General features: G+C 42.6%; 1 protein-coding gene across 1 annotated transcript in view; it reads right to left on the reverse strand.

Moving 5' to 3' along the window:
- CACNG8 (calcium voltage-gated channel auxiliary subunit gamma 8) overlaps positions 1-20,977 on the reverse strand; it is a 181,663-nt gene that overhangs the window by 77,367 nt on the left and 83,319 nt on the right. The window contains exon 3 of the mRNA XM_089690972.1: positions 17,209-17,292. Coding sequence (XP_089547098.1) covers positions 17,209-17,292 — 84 coding nt within the window. The remainder of the gene's footprint in view (positions 1-17,208; positions 17,293-20,977) is intronic.

Raw genomic sequence — 20,977 nt, forward strand, 5'->3', positions numbered from 1 at the left:
GCAATATGCACCTGAAGAGACTTCAAAGAAAGCCAGGAACCCTGCTTCAAAGAATTGAAAAAGGCAGTCAAATAAGGAACCAGAACAGTGGCAAATTTTTTATAGTAGAGCCCAGAAAACCCATCTGGGCCTGGAGCCTTGGAGGCCTTCAAAGATTTGATACTTGGTTAAGTTCAGATTCAGAAATATCTGCATTCAGGGCATCTCGGGCTGCATCGGATAAAGAGGGTAGGTTTAGCTCAGCAAAAAAGCTATCAGCATATTCTGCGACAAAGGTGTTTGGTTTTTGGTAAAGAGAGGACAAAAAATCTGCAAATCTATGAGTAATCTTTACAGGGTCCAAGGTAGGGCCACCGCCCCTCATTTGGAGTTGAACAGGTTTATGAGTGCGACCAAGCACATTAAGTTTCTTGGCCAACATAGGTTTATTGGCGCATGTATAAAACCTATGTCCGGCCCAACGCAAGGCCTTCTCAGCTCGTGTAGTGGAGAGAAGATCAAGTTCAGCAGCCACCACATCTTGCTTGAGCTTTCCTATTGGCCGTAGTTGGGCAGGCTTTCCAAGTAGCGTCCACCACGGTCAATCTCAAGGTCAATTCCAACATCCTCTTCTCTCTGGCCCGTTTCCTGGACGAGGCGATTTTAATCAAATGACCCCTAATGGTGGTTTGTGAGCCTCCCACAGGAAAACGGCCGAGGATACAGAACCCACATTGTCCGTAAAATAGGATTGAATGTGCGAAAGAACCTGGGAGCAAGAAGCCTGAGTAGGGAGCAGGGATTCATTGAGTCTCCACAGAAAAGAGGGCCAAGCCATACCAGAAAGACACAGTGAAAAGACCAATGGGTCATGATCAGACCAGGGTGAGGTCGAGATGACAATCTTTTGAATTAAAGATAAATGTTGGAAGGAAATGAAAACGTGATCTATTCTACAAAAGCTCAAGTGTGGGGCCGAATAAAAAATGTATTCCCACGACGTAGGATGCATTTCCCACCAGAGTAGCCCAGGTTTTTTATCCTATCTCCTTGCTCCAGGACAACCCAGTTCCTGGGAAATCTAGTCCCACTCAGTCTTTCCCTGCTTGAGCTATGTTCCTGGGTACTACTATCACCATATTTCTTTGCACATTGAGTCCTCCTAGCCCTGCATTTCTCTGTCTTCCAGATATGTCCTATCCAGCAGCAGGAGCTGGAAAAATGAAGGTCTATGCAGTCTTTTATCAGCCGTACTGCAGAACATGCTCCTTTAATGGACCAGGGCACAAACCTGGCTACAAAAGGGTTATGTAAGATACATAAAGATTAGTTTAATCTTATCTGCTGTGGGCAGTTATTTAAAGATTGAAAATGTAATTGTGTCTGTAGGGATCTGCTGCCCTCTGCCATTAATATCACATATTCATATGTATAATTATGTATTAACACTTCCTGTCTCGGGGCAGGGAGCATAGAAAAACCCAGAGGGAGGAAATAGAGAGAGAGAGGAGCTGACACCACGTATTCACATACAGGAGCTGCATTACTGCTCCTGTATTTTATCCAGACCAGAAGTAGAGACTATTATACTCCCTTCTTTACCAGGCCAATTTCCAGCTTTCAGCGCTGTCACACTTTGACAATTGCGCGGTCATGCAAGATTGTACCCATATGACATTTTTATCATCATTTTCTCACAAATAGAGCTTTCTTTTGGTGGTATTTAATCGCTGCTGGGCGCTTTACTTTTTGCGCTATAAACAAAAAATTTGAAAAAAAAAATTTTCTTTTTATTATAAAATATTTCAAACAGGTAATTTTTCTCCTTCACTTATGTGCGTTGACGAGGCAGCACTGATGGGCACTGATAGGCAGCACTGATGGGCACTGATAGGCAGCACTGAAGGGCTCTGATAGGCGGCACTGATAGGCAACACTAATGAGGTGGCACGGATAGGCAGCACTGATAGGCGGCACTGATGATGGGTACTGATAGACAGCAATGATAGGTGGCACTGACTGGCATCACTGCTGGGCACTGACTAGCGGCACTGCTAGGCATTGACTGGTGCAACTGCTGGGCACTGACTGGCACAACCGCTGGGCACTGACTGGTGGCAATGACTGGCAACAATGCATTGATGGGCACTGGTGGGTGACACTGGTGGGCACAGGTGAGTGGCACTGGTGGGCACAGGTGGGTGGCACTGGTGGGCACAGGTAGGTGGCACTTTTGGGCACAGGTAGGTGACACTGCTGGGCACAGGTGGGTGCACTGCTGGGCACAGGTGGGCGGAACTGGTGGGTGGCACTGCTGGGCACCGATCATCAGGGCACTGATCATCAGTGCCCTGATGATTGGTGCCGATCCCTGCTCTGACAACTGCTGGTTCTCGGCAGTACTTTCCTCACGCTCTGACAGTGTGAGGAAAGTGCAGCCGAGAACCGGCAATTGCATTTCCCGGTGATCAGCATGTCATTGGACACGGCTGATCATGTGGTAAAAGGCCGCTGTGATTGGCCTTTTACCACATCACGTGATCAGCTGTGTCCGTAGGACACAGTGATCATGGAGATCACCGGGTGTGCGCCCCCGAGGGCTCGCAGGAGAGCGCGTTCTAGGAGGACGTCATATGATGCCCTCCCAGAACTGGCCGACCGCAGTGTAGCCATCCTTCGGCTATTTGCGATTGGCAAGTAGTAAACTGTAGCTGCCCATAGCTTCTTTATCTGAATCCTATTGACAGATAAGTCTCTGTCCTATTGTTGTTATCTCACATGCACACTACCAGATAGTTACAGTAGGTCTATGCTACTGTATTTATTTAGTGGTCACCTTTCAATATATCATAAGGTGAACCTGTTTATTGGATTACAGTTTATATGTAGTTCTTGTTGTCTTAGTTATGTGCCACTCTTGTTATTTTAGTTAACCCTGTCTCTTTTGGTCTGGAATGCTATAGCTAGTTTTAGCTTAGGTTTCGATAATCACCATAGGTTAGAGCCAGTCTAGGCACCCGCAGGCCACTTCTGGTAGGTAGAGGTCCAGTTGCATGTCAAATTAGAAATTACTAGGGAAGGACTAAAGCACAGAGTAGGTAGGCTGACTTTGAATTCAAGTGCAACACCATATTTTCTTCATGTGAGAAGCTGCATTCCAGGCTGGTTGGAAGACAATTGGAGGATCTCCCCATCACTACTGATCTTGTCTTCAGGTCTCTGACACAAAGACAGTCACCACATCGTGATCATCCTCGGGGCCCCTGCAAATAAGCTTTGCTGCAACATTCATCTGGTGGTATCTCTCCTAATAACTATACTTTATATACTTTGGTATATGTGCATAATTCCACCAGGACTCCTATTGTGCCCTTTGCTGATAATACCTGTTTGTACATTTAATGTATCTACTTAATCTTTTCTTATATAAAGCTTGTATTATCTCTGTACTTGTGTGTGTATATACTGTATATTTACTTATGGTTAATGTTATATGTTGCTTCCTCTAATCCCAATTACTTTGATTAGATTACTGATTATATTCCCAGGAAGGGAATCCTCTATTCACAGAGGCCCTGTCCTGGTGGAGGCATTACCAAATGTATTATCAAGCACGCTCTTTCACTTAGCGAAGGTTCTGATTCTCTTATTTATCTATAGGTTTAGAGCACTAGCCTGTTTGGGGAGGGTCATTTCTCATACCCCCCCCCAAAAAAAAAACAGGGTTACATGTATATAAGAGCCTAAGTTATACACTGCTTGGTATAATTTTCTTTATATTTATTTTAAAAAATTGGTTTAATGTGATTTGCGTAATTTGCGTGCATCTTCTTCACATTGTTTATAAAATATATGTTAAAGATATCTGTGCTGCCTTGTATTACACAAGGCATTCTTTAGCATTGAGCAGTGTCTGTCCCCTTTAAGGCCAGAGACTTCCTGTTTGCTAACTTGGGAGGAAGTGACCTCATCTCTTCAGACTGAAGAAATTCTACTATGCAAATAGATGTGGGATGCTGTTCTCTCTTCATATATGGGCTCGATTAGACCCCCAAAGTCTGTAAGTACCCCTCCTATGTACTGAGGAATGTTGTGCATATTGCTAGGTAGTTAGATATGTACTCATGTATGTTTATTCTGTTTGTATTCCAGTTTTACCACGTATTCACATTCTCATTATGTCACATGTTATCAGTAAAAGATCATCGGTTATCAATCATCGACTCTTTACTGTGTGGACATCAAAGGTTATACTGCCTGTAATCCTCTGTAACCCTTTCATAACTGCAGAGAAGGCGGGACAGTAAAAAGACTTACACGGTTACTTCAGAGCACATTGTGTGAAAACGCTACAGCAAGCCCCACAACACAGAAAAGACTCTTAACTGTTAATACAGCAGCACGTGTGTGTGAAATCCCCACAGCACAGCCAGTCTAAGGCATAGCAAAGTGAAACTAACTCAGCTTCATGAAAGATATCACTAAATTAACCCTTCCTAAAATCTCATGCAAACAGGAAGAAAATATGCACAGTACGCTGGAAACTAGGTCACAATGCAGCACGCCGAGAACTTATAACAAATCGGATCTGTCGTCATCCAAAGCAGAAACCGCCAGATCTAAGCGTTCAAGTTCCAGGCATTCAAACGTCACAGACCTATCGTCAGTAAGTGCTGGGGCAGCCAGGAGTAAGCATACAAGTTCCAGACATTCAAACGTCACAAACTTGTCTTCAGTCAGCGCTATCGCCGCCAGGGCACAAGCCAAGGCCGAGGCCGTATGCGCCATGGCCTCCTATGCCATACAGGAAGCAGAGCTTATGGAAGAGCAAGGCTACCTAGATGAAGAGCGGCAGAAGAGACAAGCCGAAGGGGAAGCTGAAATAAAAAAGAGACAAGCTGAAGGGGAAGCTGAAATAAAAAGGAGAGAAGCAGAAACGCTTAGGAGAAAGGCAGAAGTACAAGCCTCTTTACACATACTTCAGCAACAGAAAATAGCTGCAGCAGCCATAGCTGAAGCCGAAGTTCTCGCGAGAGCTGCAGATATTCAGTTTGTAGAGAGCGATGTACTGGAAACCCCGATAACACCTCTCAGTACATTCCAACGCACCCGTGAGTACGTGCAATCACAAGCAACCCTGTACCCTGATAAACAGCCTAGTGACGCACCGAAACCATCAAGGACCCAGTTGGGAGCAGATAGCTTTGATGTTACGCATCACTACAAGACTGAACCTGAACCGCCACATGATAAGTCAACCAATCACGGGCTCAGATACCAAACCGCCAACACGCTAAGAAACCAAGTAGATGGCAATATAACCTCTCCTCGTGCAAGACCAGATCTAGACTACAATAGAGGAGAGCAACCATCTGATCAAAATAGACTTAGTCAAATACCTCAACAAACACATCAGTCACTATCAGCCAGTAGTCCCGTGTTTGTACCCAGAACAAACGCACCTGACACAGCAAGGGTTACAGACGTGTCGAAATACCTGATGCACCGTGAGATGGTGAGCACTGGTCTCTTGAAGTTTGACGATCGTCCTGAAAACTACTGGGCCTGGAAGTCATCCTTCCTAAGCAGCACCCAAAACTTAGAGCTGACAGACAGAGAGAAGCTCGACCTACTCGCCAAATACCTAGGACCAGAGTCCTCAGAGCAGACCAAAAGAATCAGGTCAGTGCATGTCCATGATGCAACAGCAGGACTTGCGATGGTCTGGCAGAGAATGGAAGACTGCTATGGGTCACCTGAAGTAATTGAAGAAGCACTTTTAAAGAAAATAGAAACTTGCCCGAAAATGACAAACAAAGACAATCAGAAGTTGAGAGAGCTCGGAGACCTACTCCTAGAGATAAAAGCAGCAAAGACTAGTGGAACTCTGCCAGGTCTCTTATACTTAGACACAGCACGTGGAGTAGAGCCGATAATCGAGAAGCTCCCTTTCAACCTGCAAGAAAGGTGGGTCTCTCAAGCATCCAGATACAAGAAAGACTATCGAGTTGCATTTCCACCGTTTGTCTTCCTCGCTGAATTCGTTGTAGACCAAGCTAAGACACGCAATGACCCAAGCTTCGCCTTCCTGAACAAAAGAGTTGCAAGCTCCCCAAGGACAGAGAAGCAGCCGCCAGTACACTACAAAGAACGCAGAGCAACAGTTTCTGTGCGGAAGACAGAAGTCCCGCCTGAGGCTGCAGCCAATCAGGAAGACAACACAAGCAAGGAAGTTGAGGATCCAGACAAACAGTGCCCAATACACAACAAGCCTCATTACTAAGAAAATGTCGCAGTTTCAGAAGTAAGACATTAGAGGAGCGCAAGACTTACCTTAAAGACAATCACATTTGTTTCAGATGCTGTGCCTCAATGCAACATCTTGCAAAAGACTGTAAGAGAGAAATACGGTGCACAGAATGCAACAATGACCGACATCTGTCAGCACTGCAGCCAGGACCACCACCATGGAGATCAGAAGTTCCAGCAACTCAAGAAGATCATGGTGGGGAGCAAAAAGAAAGTGCAACACCAGCGATAACTTCAAAGTGCTCTGAGATCTGTACAGAACCAGGACTCTCTAGATCATGCTCCAAGATATGCTTAGTCAAAGTGTATCCCAACGGTCTCAGAGAAAAGGCAGTGAAGATGTATACAGTCCTAGACGAACAAAGCAACAGGTCTCTAGCAAAGACAGAGTTCTTCGACCTCTTCGGTGACAAAGGAAGTTCAACTCCATACACCTTGAAGACATGTTCGGGAGTTATAGAGACATCAGGGAGAAGAGCAAACAACTACACCATCGAGTCATTAGATGGAAAGACGCAGCTGACTCTTCCTACCCTCATAGAATGTGACATGATACCAGATGACAGGTCAGAGATTTCCACACCTGAAGTGGCACGTCACTACCCTCATCTCGTGCAAATAGCAGACAAGATCCCAACACTCAACCCAGATTCTGCAATCGTCCTTCTACTAGGAAGAGACATACTGAGAGTGCGCAAGGTCAGAGAACAATACAATGGGCCGCACAATGCACCATTTTCTCAACGTCTTGATCTTGGATGGGTTATCGTTGGAAATGTATGTCTGGACGGACTTCACAAACCCGCAAACGGTCGCACATCATGTCTTTGCCCATGTAACAACAGCATGCAGATTAAAGAGAAACTATCTAACCCAGCACATCCCCAGAACACCCAGAGGTTCCTGGAAGATACAGCCTCAGCTGAAGATTCAGATCAGCTAGGCCACAAAGTGTTTGAGAGAACTCAAGATGATGACAAACTAGCACCATCTGTTGAAGATAACCTCTTCCTTGAGATCATGGACAGAGAAGTCTTCAAAGACAAAGCAGGCAGTTGGGTAGCCCCACTACCATTCCGTACACCACGGCATCGTCTTCCCAACAACAGAGTGCAAGCAGAGAAACGCCTTGCACTATTGCAGCGCACTCTTGAAAGAAAGCCAGACATGAAAGAACACTTCCAAGAATTCATGCAGAAAATCTTTGACAAAGATCAAGCTGAAAAAGCACCAGCACTGCATGAAACACAAGAACGCTGGTACTTGCCAATATTCGGAGTGTACCATCCTCAAAAACCAGGTCAGATACGTGTAGTATTTGATTCCAGTGCAAAGCATGAAGGTATTTCCCTTAATGATGTACTTCTCAGCGGACCAGACCTGAACAACACACTTCTTGGAGTCCTTATCAGATTCCGAAGAGAACTTGTTGCAGTAACAGCAGATGTACAGCAGATGTTCTACTGCTTCCTTGTCCGTGAAGACCACAGAGACTACCTGAGGTTCCTATGGTATGAAGACAACGACCTCAACAAAGGTATCATAGAGTATAGAATGAAAGTACATGTGTTTGGGAACAGTCCCTCACCAGCTGTCGCTATCTACAACTTGAGACAAGCAGCGCAGCAAGGTGACAGACACAACCCTGAAGCCAAACAATTTGTTATGAAAAACTTTTATGTAGACGATGGACTTGCTTCCTTCTCCAGTAGTGGAGAAGCCATTGACATTTTGAAAAGCACTAGAGACTTGCTAGCAGAATCTAACATAAGGCTGCACAAAGTGGCTTCCAACAACAGCAAAGTCATGGAAGCATTCCCAGCAGAAGACCGTGCAAAAGACCTCAAAGACTTAGATCTAGGTACAGATTCACCACCCCTTCAAAGAAGCTTAGGGCTTAGTTGGGACTTGAAGACTGACAGCTTCACCTTCTGAGTATCCAGGGAAGAGAAGCCTTTCACAAAGCGAGGTGTCTTGTCTACGGTCAACAGTCTTTACGATCCCTTGGGGTTCGTAGCACCCATCACCATGCAAGGCAAAGCATTTTTGAGAGAGATTACAACTGAGCTAGAACAAAGTGATTGGGACACACCTCTACCTAATAAGAAAGAAATGCAGTGGAAGTTGTGGAAAGACTCTTTGCTGGAGCTTGAGCGACTTAGCATCCAAAGACCATACGTCTCTGTTTCTTTGTCTGTTAAAAAACGTAGAGAGATACATGTGTTTTCAGATGCATCCACCGTGGCTATAGCAGCTGTAGCCTACCTTAGAGTCATAGACACTCAGGGACAAAGCCATGCAGGATTCATCTTGGGAAAGTCCAAACTGGCTCCAAGACCTGCTCACACAGTCCCACGCTTAGAACTTTGTGCTGCTGTCCTAGCTGTGGAGATGGCAAACTTACTCATTGCAGAACTGGACATCGAGATCCATGCAGTGAACTTCTACACAGACAGCAAGATTGTTTTAGGTTATATCCACAATGCTTCAAGAAGATTCTACACATATGTGTCAAACAGAGTAACACGTATCAGAAAGTGTACAAGTCCAGAACAGTGGCATCACATCAGTACAGACAAGAACCCTGCTGACCATGGGACTAGACTGGAACCAGCTGCTGTCCTCAAACAGGCTAACTGGTTCACAGGTCCATCCTTCTTGACTGGACCAGCAAAACAGATTCGTTCTGATTGTGGCACAAACTTTATTGGAGCCTGCAAAGAATTGAAGATCGTTGCAACAGACTCAGAGACAAGTAACTATCTTCAAAACCAAAGATGCACTTGGATCTGCAATCCTCCTTATGCCTCACATATGGGAGGAGCTTGGGAGAGGATGATTGGAGTAGCTCGTCGCATTCTAGATGCAATGCTTCTAAAGATTGGATCTACTCGTCTCACACACGAAGTCTTAACCACGCTGATGGCTGAAGTCATGGCTATCATGAACGCCAGACCTTTGGTCCCAGTGTCTACTGACCCAGAGATGCCAGCCGTCTTGACACCAGCAACGTTGCTGACCCAGAAGATGGAGATGGTGACAGCTCCCAATGGGGACTTTGATCTTAAAGACTTGTACACCAAGCAATGGAAACAAGTTCAAAGCCTTGCCGATATCTTCTGGAAGAGATGGAGGCAGGAGTACCTGACGACCCTCCAACCACGCAAAAAATGGCAAGCCGACAAGCCCAACTTACAAGTTGGAAATGTTGTTCTACTAAAAGACTCTCAGGCCCACAGGAACGAGTGGCCAATTGGACTCAATGTGGGGACTGATGCTAGCAGTGATAGCAGAGTCAGGAAAGTAGAGGTCAGAGTAGTAAAACGGGGCACCCCTAAGGTGTACCTTAGACCCATCACGGAAGTCGTTTTACTCCTTCCAAGAGTTTAATAGTGGCATATCTTTATGCCAGGTGGGGAGTGTGCTGCCTTGTATTACACAAGGCATTCTTTAGCATTCAGCAGTGTCTGTCCCCTTTAAGGCCAGAGACTTCCTGTTTGCTAACTTGGGAGGAAGTGACCTCATCTCTTCAGACTGAAGAAATTCTACTATGCAAGTAGATGTGGGATGCTGTTCTCTCTTCATATATGGGCTCGATTAGACCCCCAAAGTCTGTAAGTACCCCTTCTATGTACTGGGGAATGTTGTGCATATTGCTAGGTAGTTAGATATGTACTCATGTCTGTTTATTCTGTTTGTATTCCAGTTTTACCGCGTATTCACATTCTCATTATGTCACATGTTATCAGTAAAAGATCATCGGTTATCAATCATCGACTCTTTACTGTGTGGACATCAAAGGTTATACTGCCTGTAATCCTCTGTAACCCTTTCATAACTGCAGAGAAGGCGGGACAATATCACTTCTTACTATGTCACAATTATTGTACATATCCTGTGTTGTAATAAACCAGTTTATAAGCCCAAAACCAAACATTTATTGCAGCTTAATTGTGATGGCTGTATTTTTAGGCCTTTTCCCCTTTCTTTTCACCTAATGAGGCCTGCAGATAACACTCTTCCTGTTCCTGGCCGGCCATGCTACCTCCCCCACTGTATTTATCGATCTAGCCATGGTTGCTACCCAGGCTGGACTTCAAATATGTCTGTCTTGTTCACCCCATTACATAGTGAATTGATGGCAGTTAGTAGTTTACACAATAAAAATAGGGTATTTTGACTCTTCTTTTAAGCAAAAAGTGACCAGGACACTGGATTTCTAGCAAGATTAACAGGTATGTCCTGTACTTGGCCCTTTTACTGTACATGGTCCTTTCTTGCACCCTTCCATAGGCTGGAAGGATTCCATGTACAAATGGGGTGGTGGGTGGGGTGGTATTTTTGGCTGTTTTTTTATTCTCCTTCTTTCCATGTTTACCGATATTAGAGACATGTCTCATGACATATAACTGGTTGAATTTTGAAGTTTGTACATTTTTATTGTTATGATTCCTTTACAGGGAACCATCATCTGTACATGGTTTATGGTGTGTATTCTGAGGAAGCATATTAACTGAGAAGCGCCTTGATCACAAGCACTATATTCAAATTATTGTATTCTAGGGATGATAAAACTGATTGTGAATTAATTGATAGTCACACTATAATATATTGAATATCTTTTAACCTTTTGTAATAAAATCCAGTATTATATGTTTTAGCAAATGCCTATTGTCTCTATAAGGTACAACTAAAACTCCATTTTATACCTTTCCCACCCCCCCCCCCCCTTCTTTGGCTGAGTGGTAGGAAGGGTCATTAGATTAGGGATAGTATGGATAATGATGTACACATGACATGAACCCACCATTTTTTGTTTCTTTTGATGTTATAAACTATGCCATTCCTCTTGCTATCCTAATAGTACCTGTGAATAGAAGATTTTTCAAATAAAATGTTCCCGTCAGCACTACAGGTGGAAGGACCCTCAATAATGTAGGTCTAAATGGCTGTTCAGAAAAGGCTTATCTTCTCTCTTGTAGATCCAAATATGAGACAATCACCATAGGGAGCCTAGACCTCACTTCAGCCTTGCTGCTCATTTCAGATTGGGAAAAACAAAATGAAACAATAGCAAAAAGAAGAAGGCACATGGGCCTAGTACATCACCTTTAGACCTTTAATAAGTAAAAAAAATTTCACAAAAGTACAGGATAAATTGCATATATAGCCAGCCTGTCCCAGCACTGTATTTACGTCCATCCACAAGGGTGTAGCTTATACAGTATGTTTCAAGGGTTGTGCTCTCTTCATCAGAGCTCTGATTTGTGAGTACATTTGGAATTTGTTACCTTTTTCAATTACTACTTTGCTAGACTGAATGAAACATGTTGCCAGTGGACTAAACCTGCCTTAAAACATTTAATTGACCTTTCTTTTAGAACACAGACTTACAGGCTTTTGGCTATTGCACTGTACAGTATAAATGAGTACCCATATCCTAATAATCAAGTATTCTCAGCTTCAAAGGAAACTAAATTCAACAACAGGACCTAATTCAGTACATCACTATAAAGGAAAAAAGAAAGTTTTATTGATTCTTTTTCAGGAAAAAGTATAAGAGGTAATGAAAGCACTTAGGCTAACGGCTTAATGCTTTCCATATCCTTCAAGATGTTTAATCAAGAACATGCAGTACATCAGTGCTATGTCAAAAGCAGTGTAAAACACTGACTTGAGTCAATACTATTCAGTTTCAACATACTGACATCACATAAAATTCTATTAAAATAAACTATTCAGTTACAATGTTTATACATTTTGGCTTAGAACCGTCAGAAGTGAAGAAAGGTTATTGCTACTTTTTTTTTAAGATTGGTCACAATGTATTGCATCTAGTTTTTTGTCTTAATAGGAATCCCTGCAATTAACAGAAAGGAATGCAGGTATATTCCATGTACTCAGTACACCTTTAAAGTTGTAGTAAATCACACAAAAATCAAAAAAACTTCTCCCTGCAAGTTAAGAGCATAACGTGCTAGTATGCATCGCATACTAGCACATTATGAAAGACTTACCTGAAAATGAAGACCTCCAGTGGAGCGCTGTCACGGCTCCCCAAGGCTTCCATCTTCACTAGGTCTTCCTTTTGGGTTTGCAGGCAGCGGCCGTTTGACTGGCTGAGACACGATGACATCACTCTCACACATATGCGCGTGAGTTTCGGCCACGGTGCAGCTCTCTCAATGGATGACACACTGTCCATTGAAAGCGTAGTGCACATGCAGCGGTGACATCACGTTTAGGTGCATGTTTAGGAGATATTTACAGTACCTTGAGGTAAGCCTTATTAAAGGCTTACCTTTAGGTAAAACATGAAAAAAGGGGTTTACTTCCACTTTAACATTTTCCCTGTTTGGTGGCCAGTAAAGAAAATAGCAACCTCTTTAGAAAAAAAATTTAGTATCTAAAAAGTGCTGTACAGGACACCAAGGATTGGTGCTATGTGGCACTAATATTTGGGTTGTGGTCCCTTTAAGGGAAATGGTTTGGGTACTCAGGGGTCTCACCCATGATGGGTGATGAATTACAAGTTAGTCAAGTAAAGACTGGCTCGCAGTCTTCTCTGCATTAGTAGTGGCTCATTTGGGACCTGGAATTTTGGAGGTCCAGAGTGACATTCAGGTGGGAAAATGACCTCCACTCCTGTCTACAGGGACTCCGTTCCATACAGGGTAAAGCAGCCTCTAGAAAGCAGCACATAAGGCAGGAAGCTCCTAGTTCTTTGGGTGGAGTTGAGAGGAGAATTGGCTGTGTGCTACACGTATGGTGAAAACTGACAAACATCTGAAGCTGGAGGCTGCTAACCCTGGGGTAAAGCCTTTATATGAACTTTACATGTCTGATATTTTGGTTTGTGCTGAAGATAAGCAGATTATTACATTGTGTTTTCTGAAGTTATTTTACTGCTGGAAGCTATATTCTGTTTGCCTTAAAGAAAAATAAAGACTTTTATGTCCGAAATAAACAGCTGTTGCACGTGATCCTTTACAGTGCCTAATGTAACATTACTACTGAAGTGAAGGCACATTGCTTCTAATCCCTAGTGTCATCTTCTCCAAACCAACAGTCCAATGCCACAGTCTCAGTAGCACCTAGAGGCTCTGCCATTGGACTTAAGTGGTGGGGTAATAGTGGAGAATGAGGGAACAGCAGCATGATAGTAAAATCATCATTTCTGTCAAACTGCATAGAAAACATGTGCTTTGCTGTACGTTTTGAAAAAGTGCTGCAAACGTGCAATGCATTTCCTGTGCCATTAAAGTGTTACTAAACCCAGGATCCTGCATTCACTATATCTGATCTCCAACAGTACACAGAACATGGAAGTGTAATTATTTTAGTAAATATAAACTGCTAAATACCTTTTCTCATCAGCAGTTAGAGCAGTATATTGACTTCTATCAGTGTCCAGCAGAGCACAGGTTAAAGTTTGTAGAAGGAGTTTTCATTCTTCTCTAGGAGGATGTTAGACTCCTGACCTCTGTCTGGACAGTGCTGATTGCCCCTGTGTTGATAACAAGCACTTTCCCCCCAAAAAAACCTCTCTAGCAATACCCACCAAACTGAGCATGTGCAGAGTGACTCCACACGATATGTCTTATCAGGAGATAAGAGGGGGACACTGAAAGAAGGGGAAGATCAGAGAAGTTAGTTTCAAACAGCATTTTTGCACAATGCAGAGGATTAATCCCTTAGGTTTCACAGTAAGTATAACAAGCATGCTTTACTACATATACAGACTGATTTTAATGTTGTGGGTTTAGTAACATTAACTTTAAATGTTAATAGCACCACACGCGTGGGTTTAAGGCACACATCTGCCATGGGATACATGTGCTGCAAGCACACCAAAAAGTGTGGTAAAAAGCACTTTAAATAAAGTTATGGAGCTTCTTTGTGGTGTTTGGTGGTCATAGCACAGCCCATTCAAGTTAATGGGCTGCCCTATGCATGTCGAGTGAAAATGCTCTAAAACAACCCCCCCCCCCAAAAAAAAGTGCGGGAACATAAGTTCCTGCTATATGAAGATGTGAATGGAGCCTGACAGCTGAGTGTCTCCATCCACTACCTCCTATGTACTTGTATAAAGATGGCCAAACACTATGCAATCCAATTGTACAATTTCTGTACAGTTTCCTTTAGATTTACCAAAACTATGGAATAAGAGGACTCACCTGAACAATCCATACATGCTGATGGTAGATCTACAAGAGATTGTATAATCAGATTGTAATGTGTATGGTCACCTTAAGGAAAGAAGTTGGAAAGTGAGTGGAAAAAAAACAAGCGGTGGTATAGTAATGAGGGAGGTGTGGTCCAGGCACAAGGAGGCAGTGCATGATGGGAGATAACCTACAGGAAGTGATGGTAGTAGACAGCATTTTTCAAAAAACTCAAACAGAAACAAGAAATTTCAAAGCTTTCATGGATTTGATTGGTGAGAGATAAGCACAATGGAATGGATGAGGCAGAAAAGACATTAGAAAATGCTTCTATTTATTATGAAAAGTGAAATTTTGCCTGAAAAGGTGAACTTTACAGTATGATCCTAGAAGAAAGAGTCTAGTGTTAGATAGGCAACGCTGTGGAAGGCAATAACTGGGTCACAGAGTTGGTTTCCCTCACTTAGTGTGAATATCTATGTGCTGGTAAGTGTAGAAGATAAGATAATATGTTCAATATTTACATTATGGGGTTGATTTACTAAAGGCAAATATACTGTGCACTTTGCAAGTGAAGTTGCACTTATATTCTTTAGTAAATGTAAATCAGTCCTATTGCATATATACAGGACTTTTTGTTCAGCTGGAACTTGGTGGAACTCAGTTCCACCACCTTAGGCCCAGGCCCTCTCCTTCCTGCTCACCACTATCATTTGCAAACACAGAAGTCCAGCTTCTGTGTTTACAAGTGATAGCTTGTCTCCCAAAGGCTCCCACAGATTGGATTTTCTCAGCAGATCCAGGGTGCAGTGCAGTCATGGGCGCGAGGGGGTGTGTGGTAGGCTGCACCCTTTGTGATTTCTATTTTATCCCTGGTGCCCGGATGCTGATGCCCCCCGCTGGATGATCTCCCTGCAAGTAAGAGTTGCAGAGCTCCCTATAGGGTGCAGGGATGTACTAGAGCCAGCTGGGCACTTCAGCTTAATACAGCAACAAACGTAATACACGTGGAAGCTAGTGGAGCTTTTAAGGAGTGAGGAGACAAGGGCAGTGGGAGGAGGGTTGTGTGCAGAGGTCAGAACTGGAGAGGGGCAAAAGTAAGATGTGGATGGGGGATGCAGCAATAAGCAGCTGTGGAAGAGGGCTGAACTCTGCACTCTATGTGTAGCGCACCCCTGAGCTCTGCACTATATACGTAACGCACCCCTGAACTCTACACTCTGTACATAATGCACACCTGAACTCTGCACTCTGCGTGTAATGCAACCCTGAACTTTGCACTCTGTATGTAGCACACCCCCCTCTGTGCTCTGTGTGTAGAGCAGCCCTGATTTCTGCACTCTGTAGTGTACCCCTGAACTCTGCACTTTGTATATAGTGTGCCCCTTAACTCTGCACTTTAAACACAGCACACTCCTTAACCCTACACTCTGTATGTAGTGCACCCTTGAACTCTGCAATCTGTGTGTAACGTACCCCTGAATTCTGTACTCTGAAATTTGGCCACACCTACTATTTGATGTCATTTCGCAGGTGTGTGTGGGGGGGAGGGGGTTGTGGGGGGTTATGATGATTTACAGCACCTATTCTCTGAGAAAAAAAGCACTATATATATATATAAGAAATCGTAATATTCTGGCTTTTCATTGTGCTCTGTACTTTGGATACATTATTTATTTTGAACTGAAAGTCACTATCTTCTAATGCCTAATTTAGGGGGAATGCCAAAATGAGAACTCCTGGTATGTGAAGAGTTCACAGGTGCTGGACTGGTCTACTATGAGAATATAGAATTAACCTAACCGAGCTAAATGAAGCTTTAGGGTTTACTTTGCCTTCTACATTCTTGAAACTGAACAGATGCTATAACATCACCAGGCATTTGAAAACCAACGCTAGCAGCCACAACATTTTTATTGAATGCTAACAAGTTCTAAACACAGCTAATATGGTACTATCATGACAGTGTGGGATAATATCACTAAGTTTATTACACTGACCCATATCATACACCCCTGAACATTGCTACTGAGATAATAAATCATAGCACAGTAGCTAAGCGGTTAGCAATTTGCCTAGCAGCACTAGGATCATCAGTTGGAATCCCAACCACAACACCACCTGCCTGGAGTTTGCATGTTCTCCCTGTGCCTGAATGGGTTTCCTCTGGATACTCTGGTTCCCTCCCACACTCCAAAGACTTGCTGGTAGGTTAATTGTCTCCTTTCTAAATTGTCCCTAATATGTGTATGTATGAATGGGAGTTAGAGACCTTAGATTGTAAGCTCCCTGAAGGCAGGGATTGATGTGAATATACAATATGCTGTATGTAAAGCGTTGAGTAAATATAAGTACCTATAATAATGAAAAAATAAACAAGGCTTTGATGACCTCGGTCAACATCATAGAGTAATATGCACACCCAGAAGCCTTCCTAAAAGGAATATAGTAAAAGCAAAGCATAAGAAGGCTTCCAGGACCCTAATAATAAAGGCAACACAGTTCTCAACTTAGACATGATCCAGCTTTGGATCCCAGGTACAGTACAGTAGCCTAAAATTCCGAAAGTTTGCTCGGCCTATGCAGTCACCATAACATAATAAGATCTTTGGAAACAGACCAGGAATTTCTTCAAATTGGTGCTTTAAAGTGTGCTTTGATAGGTACAAAATGTAAAAGTAAATTAAAAATAGTGCATCCAACAACAATATACACATGTCAATGCTATATGTATAAAACAATTAAAATGACTCACGTAGAAGATATTCGGCACTGTCATGATCATAATCTGTGTCTTCAGGAAAGTGATTTATTTTTACACATACTCCTCTTTTCTGTCCTAAATATGAAAGAAAACACACATGATTAGGAGGTAATAGCATGAGATATATTACACATGTTGTGGAATGAGCACTGCACATGAACACAGAATCTGTGCATGTAAAGAAAGTTTATCTGATCATACAGAAATATGAAGTTCAGTCTAATACACCATCTAACTTCTGCGTACAATTTAATATAATCTAAAAGAAAAGATGAGGTGTTGCTCAACTCGGGCTTGGTCACAGAGGAGGGAAAAGAGCCAGGCAAAAACTTTTATGAACATCATTGGCCATGAAAAGAATAAATGAGGTGTTAGTGATAAGTGTAGATGTAAACATGTAAAGTGAAAAGTGAACTAGAAAAAAAAGAAAAAACAAACCAAAATGATAAAAGAAAAATAAATTAAAAATAAAATATTAAAATAAAAATGGAATGAAAATAAAAAGAAGATTTAGAAAAATAGCAATGGTTGTAATCATAAGTGAAAAAAAATTAACAAGAGAAGAGGTAAAAAAGAAAGGAATATATTGAAATGAATAAGACTGAAAATAAAAATACAAATAAAAATGAAAAATAAGAATGAAATCCATGAAAAAGTGTGATGAAGATAAATGTGTGTTAAGCAGTTGTAGCGTGGAGAAAAATATAAAAAATTAATGAATATGAAAAATGAAAATGTATCAAATCAAAACTCTGTTAACCTCATCAGGGATATCATGTAGGACAGCAAAAGAAAAATTACATGCATATTAATATACTGTATATTCCGTACTTTGGAAAAGAGGGGTTCAAAATAAGACAGTCACTAGTGGATAAAAGAGAAAAGAAAAAGAAAAGAACAAAAAGAAAAGAAAAAAAAGATAAAAAATTAGAAAAAAAACAGATACGAAGAGGAAAAAAGGGAGGGGAAAATTAAAAAAGGAGGGAGGGAAAAAGGGGGGGGAGAAAAAAAAGGTGTTGGGGAGAAACAAAAGTGGGGGGGGGGGAGGGGAGGGAAAAAAAACAGAAAAAAACAAAAAAGAAAAAAGAATGAAAAGAAAAGAAAGAGGAAACGGCACTCATAATAATGAGTGACACCACACTCATAATTAAGACCCTTCGGAATGCGTGTATCCAACTTATATCCAATATACTTCTCTTTTGCAGATCAGAGAAAATCAATCTCCCCTCTGATGATACAAGTTAATTAACACTCACGATGGCAGACTCAACTCCTGCTATCTTTACCAGTAAGAAATGATCATCCCTACATAGAAATACAGTAAATGGGCATACTACATACAGATATTAATATTGATCTGCTGCCAATATGCTATGATTTATTGTGTTACCATGGGAATACAATAAGTACAAATATATTTCCAAGATGTAATACAGAAACAGTGCCATATATACAAACATTGAGTATGGGAGAGCACAGTCCTAACTTTCACCAAAAGATATATCCATTGTTGATATAATTTGTTACTACATTCTCGTATTTGTAAAGAAATCTGTAAAGAGAAAAACAAGTTCCAATTCTAACCTCCTCTATAAAAAATTGTTAGTTGTATGGCTGGTATACTAATTAGAGATGAGCGAATCGAAGTAGGCGAAGTGGAATTCGAGTCGAATATTGGAAAATTTTCCTAAAATGGCGGCGGACATGTGCGGCGACGGAGCGGGGATGTCTGGGAAGGCGCGCTGACCCATAATGCATTCCTTAATGACATGTGATCGCATTAGCCAATCAGCAGCCAGGCAGCCAGCACTGTGTAATGGTCGAGCTATAAATAGCGGCCATTTTAGAATTCTTCATTTGCCTCCAGTCATTCAAGAGAGGCAGACCGCTCTGTATTAGGGACAGAGTTAGGGCCACAGAAACGTTACTTGGGGACAGAGAAGCATTACTCAGGGACACAGAATTGTTAATGAGGGCCACAGAATCGTTACTTAGGGCCAAAGAAACGCTAGTTAGGGCCACAGAATTGTTACTCAGGGACAGACAGAATTGTTACTGAGTGCCAGAGAATTGTTACTTAGGGCCACAGAAACGTTAGTTAGGGCCACAGAATTGTTACTCAGGGACAGACACAGAATTGTTACTGAGGGCCACAGAACTGTTACTTAGGGCCACAGAAACGTTATTAGGGCCACAGAATTGTTACTCAGGGACAGACAGAATTGTTACTGAGTGCCAGAGAATTGTTACTTAGGGCCACAGAAACGTTAGTTAGGGCCACAGAATTGTTACTCAGGGACAGACACAGAATTGTTATTGAGGGCCACAGAACTGTTACTTAGGGCCACAGAAACGTTAGTTAGGGCCACAGAATTGTTACTCAGGGACAGACAGAATTGTTACTGAGTGCCAGAGAATTGTTACTTAGGGCCACAGAAACGTTAGTTAGGGCCACAGAATTGTTACTCAGGGACAGACACAGAATTGTTACTGAGGGCCACAGAACTGTTACTTAGGGCCACAGAAACGTTAGTTAGGGCCACAGAATTGTTACTCAGGGACAGACACAGAATTGTTACTGAGGGCCACAGAATTGTTACTTAGGGCCACAGAAACGTTACTCAGGGACACAGAATTGTTACTGAGGGCCACAGAACTGTTACTTAGGGCCACAGAAACGTTAGTTAAGGCCACAGAATTGTTACTCGGACAGACACAGAATTGTTACTGAGGGCCACAGAATTGTTACTGAGGGCCACAGAACCGTTACTTAGGGCCACAGAATTGTTACTCAGGGACACAGAATTGTTACTGAGGGCCACAGAACCGTTACTTAGGGCCACAGAATTGTTACTCAGGGACAGACACAGAATTGTTACTGAGGGCCACAGAATTGTTACTGAGGGCCACAGAACCGTTACTTAGGGACACAGAATTGTTACTCAGGGACACAGAATTGTTACTGAGGGCCACAGAACCGTTACTTAGGACCAAAGAATTGTTAATCAGGGACACAGAATTGTTACTTAGGGCCACAGAAACATTACTCAGGGACACAGAAACGTTACTGAGGGCCACAGAACTGTTACTTAGGGCCACAGAAACGTTACTCAGGGACACAGAATTGTTACTGAGGGCCACAGAACCGTTACTTAGGGCCACAGAATTGTTACCCAGGGACACAGAATTGTTACTGAGGGCCACAGAACCGTTACTTAGGGCCACAGAAACGTTACTCAGGGACAGACACAGAATTGTTACTCAGGGACAGACACAGAATTGTTACTGAGGGCCACAGAATTGTTACTTAGGGCCACAGAAACGTTACTCAGGGACACAGAATTGTTACTCAGGGACAGACACAGAATTGTTACTGAGGGCCACAGAATTGTTACTTAGGGCCACAGAAACGTTACTTTGGGACACAGAATTGTTACTCAGGGACAGACACAGAATTGTTACTCAGGGACAGACACAAAATTGTTACTGAGGGACACAGAACTGTTACTTAGGGCCACATAATTGTTACTCAGGGACACAGAATTGTTACTGAGGGCCACAGAACCGTTACTTAGGGCCACAGAATTGATACTCAGGGACACAGAATTGTTACTGAGGGCCACAGAACCGTTACTTAGGGCCACAGAATTGTTACTCAGGGACAGACACAGAATTGTTACTCAGGGACAGACACAGAATTGTTACTGAGGGACACAGAATTGTTACTGAGGGCCACAGAACCGTTACTTAGGGCCACAGA

The sequence above is a fragment of the Staurois parvus genome, unplaced genomic scaffold, assembly GCF_062004578.1.
Source record: "Staurois parvus isolate SC_StPar_1 unplaced genomic scaffold, SC_StPar_1.0 ptg000548l, whole genome shotgun sequence".
NCBI classification, from domain to species: Eukaryota; Metazoa; Chordata; class Amphibia; order Anura; family Ranidae; genus Staurois; species Staurois parvus.